The following is a 12,445-nucleotide window of genomic DNA, read 5'->3' as shown; positions in this document are numbered from 1 at the left end:
GGGCTTCCTCAGGGCTAAGAATAAACTGGAGACACTAAACTGGAGACAATAAACTGAAACAAGGAGCCAAGTTGGGGCAGCGCTGGCTGTAGACCGCGCACCGTCAGCCTGCAGCGTGGCAGGGACCCTGGAGGCTCAGCACCCTGGGGACACTGGCTCCCCAGGTGCCCATCCTCGGGCGGCAGGAAAACAGGTTAAGCTTCAGAAAAGTCAATTTCCTGCAGCCGCTCCCGGGATGCTGGGCCAGGAGCCTCCCTGCTGGACACCTTTGCCAGGACCCGGGAGGGACCGGCATTCGTGAGGCCAACGCTCTCTTGACAGAGGCCCCAGGAGAGGCAGAGAAGCCCATGGCCCTCAGGGAGGAGAGGCAAAGGCACAGTCGGCTGAGAAGGTCCCTGGGCTGGGCGAGGATGGCCCTCGGGGGTCATGGGCAGCTGTGCCTGCTCTGAGGGCAGGATGTCACTGGGGTCCGTGCAGCTCGCGGAATAACACTGGACCAAGGGCATCTCTCGGGCCCCCTCCCTCTGTCCCTTACCTCGCTGCTCCCTTGGCCGGGGGCAGTGGTGGCCTGGAGCAGTGGTGGCTCCCTGTGGCTGGCTGCCCCTCTAAGATTAGGCAGCTTGGTCTGGCGCCAGCAGGAAGAAGCACATTGGCCCCTAGCCCCAGCTGTGTCCTCCTGTCCAGCTTGGCTGGTACCTGGGCTCCCCTCTCTATCACTTCATCATATCAGGATTCAGAGGGATTGGAGTTTGGCCACAGGACGTCATCAACCCTCTACTGGGCAAGTTACGGCTTCGGCAGCCATGGCTCTGTCCCGACAGTCCCCTCTCCCTGACCCTGATCCTCTACTTGGGGCTGGCTCCTCAAGCTAGGCCCGCCTTGCTGAGCTGCCCAGGCCATGGCTGTCCATCCTCTGGCTCACCTGTGAAAGGGCATCTGGACAGTACCGCCCACAAGCCTGTGGCCAGCCAGCGGTCCCGGGGAGGCGGCCAGCAGCCAGGTCAAAGCTCAGAAGCCCACCCTGATCAGAGCCCACCCCTAGCCTCCCTTTCTCTTGGAGGGCCCACAGTGCCCCCCCATCCCAGACCCCTGGAGTCCTTAACCCTCAACATCCACAAAGACTCAAGGGGAGTTCTTCCCCCACTCCCCTAATTCAAGAAAAGAACATTTTAAAAATGTTTTTATTTAATTAAAAAAAAAAAGACAGAACTAACAACCCCAAACCAGTGGCAGGTACAGGATTCACAGGTGCTTAACTGGCAAAACACGTGGGGCGTGGGAGGGGGTGAGGAGGTGGGCACAGGCCACCGCGTCCCCTGCAGGGGCTGCCAAGTCTGAGACCGGCTGTGGCCAGGGAAGGGTCCTCAGACAGGGATGGCAGTGGGGACAAAGGCTGTGAAGGCTGGGGCTCCCTCTGGGTCACTGCTTCCCCTTCTTTCTACTCTGTCTTGGTCCCTAGCGTGGGCTCAGTCTCTGCCCGGGACTGGGTAAGAGGTAGGATGCATGGGAACACAGCTTTCCCGAGGGTCACAGAGACCCCGCGGGCAGCGGCGGGGAGGCCTTGCTTTCCAAAGGGACAGGGGACAAAGTCCCAGGGCCTTGATGGGTCTGTGGGCCGAGACTGCGACCCCTCCCCCCAGCATGGCAAGACAGTGGCATGGCAGGGGAGGGCTGAGGGGGGGCAGGGACAGGCACCGTCCTGAGGCTGCCACGCTCACTGCTGTGCCTGCTCAGCCACTTCACGTGTGTGTAGGGGGAGTGGGGGTGGGGGGCTGGAGCAAGCTCGCCTCTCGTCTCAGCTCATGGCCAGCTCACGGGGTCGGCTGGCTGCAGCCGCTGCAGGTACACACAGCTCCTCTCCTGGGGACAGAGGAGGGTAGGACACTGATGTCATCACCAGATCATGGGGTGTGGGTGTGAGTGTGTGTGGGGGGGCCCAGGTCTGAACTCCTAGGGGCGGAGTTGGCCAAGGGCTCCGTGAGCAGGTGGCTGAGGTAAGAATTTGCTCATCCCTCCTAGGCGGGGCAGCTCCCGGGGTTACAGAGGACCGTGCAAGATCGGGCTCGGAAGTCTGAAAAAGTAAGAAACCAGTTGTCTTTAGAAAGCACGTGGGTTCTAGAAAAGAGGGCAAATGCTACGTTCCGGGAGTTCTTCTTCCGCACCTGGAGACACGCCCACATTCTCCGCTCGGTTCAGGAGGGAGAAAACCGGAACACGCAGAACCCGTGTCCCCAGTTACGAAGGGAGGGCTGGGGTGGGGAGCAGGGAGGGGCTCTGGTAGGAGGGAGAAGGGCCCAGCCTGGCCTTTCGGGCCCGGCTTCTCAATAAATCACGCCGACAGGAGCCGGGGCAGGCGCTGCTCTGCTGGGACCTGCTCTGGCCACAGTCCTGACGCGCACCCAGGCACGGGCTCGTTCTCTCAATTGTTTTGTTTTTTGGTTGCTGTTCCCCTTGGGAGGGAAGGCCACGGCAGGAGGCCACGTGGCTGCCTGGGACCTGTGGAATCTTCCAGGCTCTCAGGTACATCGGGGTGTCCTGTCCACTCTGAGTGACGTAGACACTTCCAGAGGCAGACGGGAAAGCCAGCCACAGCCCTGGGGCCCGGTCTCCTCCGCGGAGGGAAGCCAGCCCAGGACAGCACGGAGGCTGAAGCACCAGTCGGCTGCACGGCTTCTCTTCGCAAGGATGATCTGTCAGTCACAGACCACGGCCAGAGAGAGAGAGAGAGAGAGAGAGAGAGGCTGAGAGAGACAAGGAGGAAGGGAGCGAGCTTTGTGTCCTCACTTCTGGCTCAAAGACACGGGAAGTTCAGGTTCAAGAGCAGCTGACAGAGTCCAGAGGCCCCAGCGCCCGGGCAGGGAGGGGAGGCCTGGACAGCCCACTTTTCTGGCAAGATCCGTGTTCAGGAGGAAATAACAGCTTAACCCCGTTTTCCCGTGCGGCCTCAGGAAAGCTCCTGGCACCTCGGCCATGCCGAGTGCATCCAAATCCCCTCTTCTGGGACCAGGTCAGCCTCGGCATTGGCCATGGCCCTGGCTCCTGGCTCCGGGCTCCGGACTCCGAACTCCTGCCCCGGGGGAGGGCTGTGCTGGGCTCCAGTTCATTGTCCGTCGTCGTGGTCGTGTCGAGGGTCCCACGCCCTCCCGGGGCCACCAGCGGCACCGCGGGGCGGCTCACACGGGCGTCGTCCTCCGGTTAAGCATGCTCACGTGGAAGCCCTCTTTCAGATCTTGCTGGAAGAAGTCATGCACCTGCAGGAAGCTGGCCTCCTGGTCCGGGCTGTAGCTGGCGGCCGTGGTCACCTTCAGGGGCTCCCGGGACAGCGTGTACATGGACAGCTCGCCCATGGGGATGGCCCCCGCGACCTTCAGGCCCACGGGTGACGTGTCCCTGGACGGCGAGGCCTCTGCGGACCTGGAGCTGGACCGGGAGCGCCGTCGCCGGTACCTGTAGCTCGGCATCCTGGCGTACGGAGATGACGACGAGGCTTTCAGGAACTCCCGTTTGGTCTTAAACCTCAGCTCTTTATTTTTCTCAATGTAAATGTTTACAGCCAGGACGCCCACGGTCTCGGCCACGATGAACGACAAAGCTCCGAAGTAGAAAGACCAGCCGTAGTTGTAGTGGTTCTTCTTGTCTTCGTCCCGCTTGTCGCTGGGGTCGCCCGTGTTGCTGGAAATGTAGACGATGATTCCTATGATGTTACTGAGGCCTGCAGGGCAAGCGGGGGAGGGAGAGAGGCAGAGGTCAGACCCACGGCCAGATGCACAGGACTGGGGACGGGGGGCTACAGGAGGGGCTGCTGCCCACGTGCCTCCTTGATCCGTGTTCTCTTTATTCTGGTTGCTAAGTTTTCTCTCTTTTTTTTTTTTTCTTTTTTTAAAATGTTTTTGACAGGCAGAGTGGACAGGGAGAGAGAGAAACAGAGAGAAAGGTCTTCCTTTGCCGTTGGTTCACCCTCCAATGGCCGACGCGGCCAGCGCGCTGCGGCTGGTGCACCGCACTGATCCGATGGCAGGAGCCAGGTACTTATCCTGGTCTCCCATGGGGTGCAGGGCCCAAGCACTTGGGCCATCCTCCACTGCACTCCTGGGCCACAGCAGAGAGCTGGCCTGGAAGAGGGGCAACTGGGACAGAATCCGGCGCCCCGACCGGGACTAGAACCCGGTGTGCCGGCGCCGCAAGGCGGAGGATTAGCCTAGTGAGCCGCGGCGCCGGCTTAACTTTTCTCTTAAGGACAGTTATCCCCAGGTGTCTGTGGGGTGTCCTGTGGGTCCCCAAGTCTGCAGATGCGTAAGTCCCTTACAGAAAACGACAGCACTGGCCTTGAACCCACACACTCTTCCCTAGAGCTGAAGTCGCTCTAGATGACTTGGAATACCTAGTACAGTGTCAAGGCTATGTAAAACGTGGCTACACTGGGTCGCTTAGGGATCGGAAGAATTACACTCTGCACACGTCCAGTACTGATGCATTTTTTCCCCAGCGGTTGGCTGAGCCCATGGCTGCAGGAGCCATGGCTGCAGAGGGTCACTGGACTGAACTTTGAATGGGTTTGGGCAAAGAAAGTTCCAGTGAGGTGGACACAGACCCTGCGCCGCCCCTGTCCCCCTGAAGGCAGGTGCTCTTTTGCCTAATATCCTTCCACTGGTCTCTCTCTCTCCCCCACTCTCTTCTATCGACACCCTCCCCATGTTTTCCCTTTACACAGTATGAGAGCACTTCAAAACATGTGCAGAAATGGAACTAAAAGATAAATTTATTTTGGTGCAAAAAATTTGAAATCCACACATAATTTTTTTCACAATATACATTTCACACAAACTCTTTGAAGACTCTGTTATGGATCCGCACAGGCAGAGCTGCCCTCGCTTCCTGTCTGCCCTGGGACAGCTCATGGCCACCGAGCCAGGCCTCTGCAGGTGGATGTTGCGGTGGCTTCCACCCCTACTTGCACTAAGTTGCCATGGACACCCTACAGCACTGAACACGGACGTGAGATACAGCTGTGGGCTGAGTTCCTTGAAGTGAGATCGCTGGGTCACGGGGTATGTGCACTAAGAAACTTAAAGCTAATATGCTGCAATGATTTTTAAAATCAACGTTTATAAAGTTTTATTTATTTATTTATTTATTTGAAATCCAAGGTGATAACGAGAGTTAGACAAAGACAAAGAGAGATCTTCCATCTGCTGGTTCACGCCCCAAATGCCTGCAACAGCCAGGGGTGGGTCAGGCTGAAGCTTGGAGTTTGGAACTCAGTCTGGGTCTCCCACATGGGTGACAGGGACCCAACTGCCTTAGACACCCTCTGTGCCTCCCAGGGTGTGTGTCATCAGGAAGCTGGAACTGGGAGTGGAGCCAGGACTCGAACCCGTGTACTCTGATACAGGATGTGGGTGTCCCAAACAGCAGCTTACCCGCTGTGCCAGACACCTGCCCCTTGCCCGCCTAGGAGCCTGTCTCACCTCACTGCTGGGCAGCAGCGGCCTGGAGCCAGGCCCTGTATGTGGCCCAGTGCCTGCCACTGTGCCGGGCCCCAGAGCTCTGTGCAGCAGGGAGTAAAGTGACGTCCCATCGCTTGCCTGCCAGTCGCTTCCTCACTGCTGCAGAAGCTGCTATGGTTCCTCTCTGCTGCGACCCCTCTGCCCCGGCCGCGGCTCCCAGCCCCACACTGAGCCTCTCAACCTGCCTCGGAAATGGCTCCTGCATGGCAGCTGCAGTGGGCACCTGGAAGTATTTGGAGGCTGAGGCCGCTGGCTGCCTGTGTCCAGGGGAGGACACAGCGTGCACCTGGCCCAGGGCCGTGGAGGTGGCGGCCATTGTGAGTCCAAGTCTTGCTTCCTGCCCTGGGGAAGGCAGCTCTGGGATAATATGCAAACACGTGTCGCACCTGGGGAAATCTGACTTTGTAAAGGACCAGGTGAGGACAGGGACAGAGAGAGCAGGTGCAGAGAAGAGACAGGAGGGTGCAGGGTCTGGCCAGTGGGGAGGATCATGCCTCCTCCTGGGAGACCCTAAACACAGATGCCCCGCCCCCATGAGCACACATGCCACACTGTTCATACACACACATGTTCATACAAACCATGCACATCACACGTATAGGCACACGTGACTTGTCCCGGCACACACAGGAGCACAGCCTGCATATGTGTGTGTGTTGCCCTCCAGGAAGACACAAGCTGAAGTGGGGTTCAAGAGCACAAGACTGGGGCCCCGGCTGCCAGTCCTTTTGTGGCCTCCAGCCAGCCACGGAACACAGGCCACGGGTCCTCTCCAAGAGAAAGCGGGAGAGGAGCACGAGGTGGGGTGAGCCGGCTGTGCAGGCAGCCTCAGCCGTGGTCATCACCACTGTGGGCATGCGGAGGCCGGCACAAGGGGCGGAGCCTGGGCCGCTGCTGGGATGGTTTCTGCAGTGAGGGCTCGGAGGGCCCGCAGCTCCAGGGGCTCCTCTCAGACCCCCCCCCCCCGCCCCGGCCAAGCCTCTCTTTGCATTCCCTGAGGAGCTGCCTGCCGAGCCAGCGCCAGCCTCTCGCAGGCCTCTCGGGGTCAGCAAAGACATCGCCTCCGCCGTACCCTAGGGACTTGGGCCACACCACAGGGCCTGGGGGTGTGGGGGCTGGGCTGACCACCAGGGCTACAAGATGGCTGTGGCTGACTGACCATGGCTGTGAGACGGCTGTGGCTGAGACTGTGGCTATGAGACTGTGGCTGTGAGACGGCTGTGGCTATGAGATGGTCATGGCTGTGAGACTGTGGCTGTGAGATGGCTGTGGCTGTGAGACTGTGGCTGTGAGATGGCCGTGGCTGTGAGATGGACGTGGCTGTGAGATGGCCATGGCTGTGAGACTGTGGCTGTGAGATGGCTGTGGCTGTGAGACTGTGGCTGTGAGATGGCCGTGGCTGTGAGATGGACGTGGCTGTGAGATGGCCGTGGCTGTGAGACACACCTCCCCGGCCTCAGTCTGTTCCAGGGCTGCAGGGACCAGCCATGCACTGGTGGCCTCTCGCAGGGCACAGAGGCATGGGTGGAGTTAAGCACCTTGGCCCTGCTTCTGGGGGTTCCCTGGTCACACTTTGGGGCGGCAATGGGCGTGGCTCTGAGGCATGGCTGCCCTTCTGGGCTGGGAGAGCCAGAGCAGGCGGGTGGGCAGGCTCCTGGCCCTCTGCAGGGCCTCCTTGTTCCCACTGCCCAGCTTGCCAGGCCGTGCTGTTTCTCTGCATGGCCACTGTTCCGACCGACTGCGGGCCCTGCCCTGTCCTTCCCCCGTCCCCTCTTCAGGGTGTGGCTTCCCATCGCTCCCTGGGTGCCCCCTCCAGCCAGGCTCGCTGTTACGGGCTGGCAAAGCACGCAGCACCCCACCTTGGCGGAGCTTTGCACACCTGGATGTTAAGACGTGTTTCTGATTGAGGAGAAACTCAGACAGGAAGTGCAAGGCTCTGCGGCGTTTGTGCACGGGCAGTGCCGTGCCGCCATTGCCTCTTTCTGGTTAAACCCCTCGCACCACCGGCAAGGATGCGATCAGCAGCTGCTCCCAGCTCCCCCCTCCCCGCCCCAGGCCTTTGTATACCTGGACTTCTCCCGGCGACTCCAGCCAGGATGGGGGGACCAGGCGATGGCACACTCCGCCGCGCCCGGCAGCGGCTTACCTGCGGCCACGAAGAGGATGCCAGCGCTGAGGACGATGTTGTTCTTGCGGCTGTAGATCCTGCCGGCGCCGATGCACAGCCCTCCCAGCAGCAGCAGGATGGTGCTGAGGATGGGGAAGACGCTGGAGGCTCGCACAATGCCTGGGCCAGAGCAGAGCGCAGTGAGGCCACCGCCCGGGAGCGCCCCCCAGCGGCCGAGCACCTTGAGGGACCCCCTCCCCCGCCAGGATCTGAAGACTCCCATCAGCACCTGGGCTCAAGGCAAGCCGCGGCCCCAGGGCTGTGGGTCACTCTCCCCCAACACCAATGTCCGAGAGCCACATCTGCCCACACTCCCTCGGGTGTGGGCCACACTTCTGAGAGGCCGAGGGCAGCACCAGGAATGGCCACAAACACCCTGGACTGCATGCATGTGAACGACACCTCACAGCCCCCTGAACCCTTCTGTGCCGTAGTCTGCATGAAGCAGCACCCAGCTCTGCGCTGGAGGGCACCTTGACCTTGGGGGCGTGCAAAGGGGCCCTGCTCTGTGACACGCGGGTGGGTGGCCTCGGTCCAGTCACTTCTTCCCCATTCCATCTGTGGAATGGGGTTCACGAGGCAGCCCCTGCCGCTGTCCACAGGGGTTACTCTCCAAGACCTCCATGGGCCCCCGGCGCCTCGCCTGTGTTCAAGCCCTACATTTACCATATTTCCTCCCATGCCTGTGGTCAAGTTTAGCTCACAAATCGTGTGCAGTAAGAGATTAACCACCACGAATTGTAAGACAGAACAATTATATCACTATAGCAAACATATTTAAAACTTAAGAATTATTTCTGGAATTTTCCATTTTGTATTCCAGATCATGGTTGACTGAAATCATGGAAGGTGAAATTGTGGAGAAGGGGGGATGGTGGTCGTACCAATGTCCTGTGGCACAAAGTGCTTAGCACGGGGCTAGCCATTGCTTGTGCTTCCGAGGGGACGTTCTTTGTCTCCATGTCATCGGCATCACCACCCCCAGGTGATAGACATGGATGCGGAAGCTCAGGGCTTGTGGGGGTGGTGGAGTGGGGTGCCTGGGGACCATGGTGTCCCCCACAATTCCGCCATCCCCTCGTCCTGCCAGTGACGTTGGCGGCCACCCCCATCCCTCTTTGAGCACTGGGCACGGCAGTAACGCCAGGCCAGGCCTCCACAATGTGCATGTCCTCACCCCTAGAACCCGAGACCGCCCGCTGATCTGGAAAAAGGGCTTTCGCACAAGCGATCAAGTTCGGGATCTCCAGGTGACATCATCTGGATTGAATGGGGTGGGCCCCGCCTCCTCAGAAAGCTCCTCCCAAGAGGCAGGCAGGAGGCCCACAGGGGAGAAGGCCGGTGAGGACGGACAGGGAGGGGGCTACACTGATGCTGCACGGGGGAGATCTTTGCCCGGCCGGCAGAGGCGGCAGGTGTCCTGCCACACCTAGATTTTGGACTCCTGGTGTTGTAAGCCACGCTGCGTACGCTCATTTGTTAGGGCCACCTGGGAAGTGGGCACACGGCTGCGGAGTGTCCCTGGGGACGGCTCACAGAATAAGGTGCAGACAGCACTTAGTAGGGTAGCAGCTGGCGGGGGAGGCAGGACAGGGGCAGGAGGACACAAGGAGGAGCCCGAGGCTCGGCCGTCCCGGCATGCCCGTGGGTCTCCCGGCCCAGCAGCAGTGGCCCCAGAAGCGGGTAGGGGGTCCCCGGCACTGGCAGGCGCTACCCTCCCGAGACAGCTGAGTACCTCTCCAGCCGTCAGCCTCTGAAGGCAGCGTTTGTCCCCTGTTTGGTGATCCCCCCCGGGGAGGCCCCCGCTGCACAGAGCAGGGATTGTGCCCAGAGCTCAATGGAGCTCTTCTCCCGGGTCCCCTGGCAGGGCCTTCCTGTGCACGTCTCAAACGCGCCTCTGAGCTGTGCTGCCCCCTCCAGCTCTGCACACGCCCTGGGCGCCGCAGATGGGTCAGAGGAGCTGGGGAGAAGGGAGTCCACTTCCTCTAGGGTCCCCGAGGCATCCGTCCTGCCCAGGTTAAGTCACGCGAGCACCAGGCTTCATCCCGAGCTCTGGCTGTGCCCACGGCAGCCCAGCTGGGGGCGGGGGTGGGGTGGGGGGAGCTGAGGGACAGAGGAGGCCGAATGCAGCTCAGCCCCCGCCCTGCTGGCCACGTGAGGGCTCTGCACCTGCCTAGAAGGTGGACCTCCTCCTCTGTCTTGCCCTCAGGCCCACTGTGGACTCCCGGCAGCCCCGGCACTGCCACTCTGTGGCTCCTGGGCAGGAGGTGGGCGGTGACCCTCTCCAATCCCTGCCCCAACCAGCAGGGGGCATCACAAGTACTCAGAGGCCCCATGGAAACCTGGGAGGTAACCCTGAGGGTGCGACTGGGCGTGGACTCCCTGCTAAACTGTCTTGGGGCTGGTGTGAGTAGCAGAGCCTCAGACCCACGGCCGGCACTCTGATCCGGACCAGCTGAGCGGCCTGCAGTGGGCTCTCCGGCACACAGCTCCACCAGGAACCTGCTCCCACCCCCCACTGCCTCCCATGTGCCTGACACAACGCCCGGCACGTACTGCGTCCATGATAGCTTCTCTGAGTTCTCAGGACTCCCACCTCCTGCCCCAGGCACCTCTCTCCAATGCTTCTACATATTTTGGGGAACAGCGAGAGTTAGGGTGGCCTTGGAACACAGTCAGGAGGCCCTGGGGACCGTGACCTTGGTCTGTGCTCACCCCTCCATCCCCAGGCTCCCAGGCACCTGCCCACTGGAGGTAAAGAATGATCAAAGAGCCAACGCCCCAGTTTCTGCAGCCACAGAGCGGGAAAACAGCCCCCTGGCAGGCGTGGGGTGGGGGGAGTCAGCTCTGCCACTCCCAATTCAGCCAGCAGCTGGAGACCGCGGGCCCGGAAGCTGCCAACCCTTCTCCTACGTGTGCAACTCTGGGCAGTCTCCAGAACTGGCTGGTCTCCCCTCGTGTCACGAGCTCCACTGGCTGTGTGCCGGGCCCATCACTCTGCTGGGCACAGTCACTCCGCAGCCTGACCTGCGTGCACGCTCCCGGGGCACCGCTGGTCGAGGACCCGCGGCCACGCTGCTGACGATGCTGCCTGCGCACGTTCTCGGTCTGCCCCTCCTCCCATCCTCCTCCACCCTGCCCTGGGCCCAGGGGGGGCGCCCCACCTCTGGCTGAAGAGGCTGCACACTTCCTGACGGCCACAGCTGCTGCCAGGGGCCCCGGCCCTGCGACTTCCCTCCTCCAGACCCCCTACCTGCCTCCCTCGGCTGTCCAGGCCACTGTGGCCCTAGGGGGTCAGCGGCCCTCGTAGGATTCCCTTAGCCTGGCTCGCACCTACATAAGCGGTCCCTCCTTGAATGCCCTTCATTTGCCCCTTTTGAGCAAACACCTGCTTCCGGCTGGGGCCTCAGGTAGCCAGGCAGGCTGAGCTCCGGGCTGATCTCTGAGAGCGATCCCTGAGCTCTGGGACCACCAAGGGGGAGCAGCAGGTGAATGAAGAACAGCCAGTGCCCGTGAGCTCAGGCGAGGTCAGGTGGGCACCGGGAGGGGGAGGGTTTGCTTCCCCACCGCCTCCCTCCTCGCCGTCCCAGGACGGGCCAACGGAGCCAAGCTCAGAGCCTCAGGAGCCACTCGCTTGCCCTGGGTTGTGGGGGTGGGGGGAGAAGTGCCGATGCTGAGTGAGGCTGATTTTCAGTTGAGCTATTCCCAGATCAAGGGCTGCTGTGCATGGCCGTGTGGGCCGGGTACCGTGAGACCTGAGGGTTGTCATCACACCAGAATCTATGCAAGCGACACCCCTTGAGTTGTGCAGTGTACAGCCTGTACAACTATCTGTGGCATCCCTATGGGAGTCTCATTTGCTTGGTTCAGAGCGGGCCCTAAGTGAGCGGAACCCGAGGGAAGGCAGGAAGAGAAGGTGGGGAAGGGGGCCACGTGACTGCAGGTGCTGGGCCTGGCTGGAGCAGCCCGCCACGGCCCCGGCTCCATGGGAACCGCACGCTGTTCTAATCTGAAGCCTTTCTCTAGAAAAAAAGCTGCAAGCGGGTGCATGGTGAGTCGTGCTTCCTCTGAGAGCTCCGCTATTGATTCTCCAGACACGGAGCTGGGCCTGAGCCGGGGGCGCCGCGGAGCACAGCTCTGTGTCTCTTGGTTAATGGCAAAGGGGATGGCGACTTGGAAACGGTGCTGTTTTTCCACTCCCAGGCTGCTCCCTGCCGTGCCTCCCTCCTTCCGCCCAGGGATGAGCTCTGGGTTTGGCCCTTTGGGGTTCAGCATGTGTGTGGCTTCTGGGCTCCAGCCTGGGAGGCCCGGTCAGCCACAGGATCTAAGTAGGGGCAGGGGTCCCAGGGGCGGCCCCCAGGTCGGGGGGATGGCCTCAGCAGGCAGTGCGCATGGCATAGCAGGACCTGCCCAGCACCCCAGGAGGCTGGCTCAGCGTGTGACTTAATGAGGCTTGTGGAGAATTAGCATGCCGGGGCAAGTGGTTGGTCCGGTAGTTGGCTGGCTCTGCTCCTGATTCTGGCTTCTGGCCGGTGTGCACCCTGGTAGACAGTGGTGATGGCTCCTTGGCACCCATGGGGGAGACCTGGATTGAGTTCTCAGCCCTGGACATCATGTGCGTTTGGAGGGTGGGTCAGTGGATGGCAGCTCTCTTCGTCTCTGACTCTCAAAAAAAAAAAAAAAAAAAAGCAAGGGAGGGGTGGCAGGGCAATGTGGTTGGGGTACCAAGGATGCTCAGCTTCGGGAATGCCTGTCTCTTTAACTTCCCTTG

The 12,445-nt window shown here is 61.0% G+C and overlaps 1 protein-coding gene across 1 annotated transcript in view; it reads right to left on the bottom strand.

Moving 5' to 3' along the window:
• Positions 1-1,189: 1,189 nt before the first annotated feature.
• The window catches only part of CACNG4 (calcium voltage-gated channel auxiliary subunit gamma 4), a 48,581-nt gene continuing 37,325 nt past the window's right edge, over positions 1,190-12,445 (bottom strand). The window contains exons 3-4 of the mRNA XM_051825853.3: positions 7,654-7,794; positions 1,190-3,712 (exon numbers count right to left, since the gene is read on the bottom strand). Of these exons, the coding sequence (XP_051681813.1) occupies positions 3,174-3,712; positions 7,654-7,794 (680 nt within the window). The 3' untranslated portion in view covers positions 1,190-3,173. The remainder of the gene's footprint in view (positions 3,713-7,653; positions 7,795-12,445) is intronic.

Source organism: Oryctolagus cuniculus, chromosome 17, assembly GCF_051225735.1.
Source record: "Oryctolagus cuniculus isolate XC-2025 breed Fujian yellow rabbit chromosome 17, ASM5122573v1, whole genome shotgun sequence".
Taxonomy (NCBI): domain Eukaryota; kingdom Metazoa; phylum Chordata; class Mammalia; order Lagomorpha; family Leporidae; genus Oryctolagus; species Oryctolagus cuniculus.
This window is presented reverse-complemented; position numbering and strand designations above follow the sequence as displayed.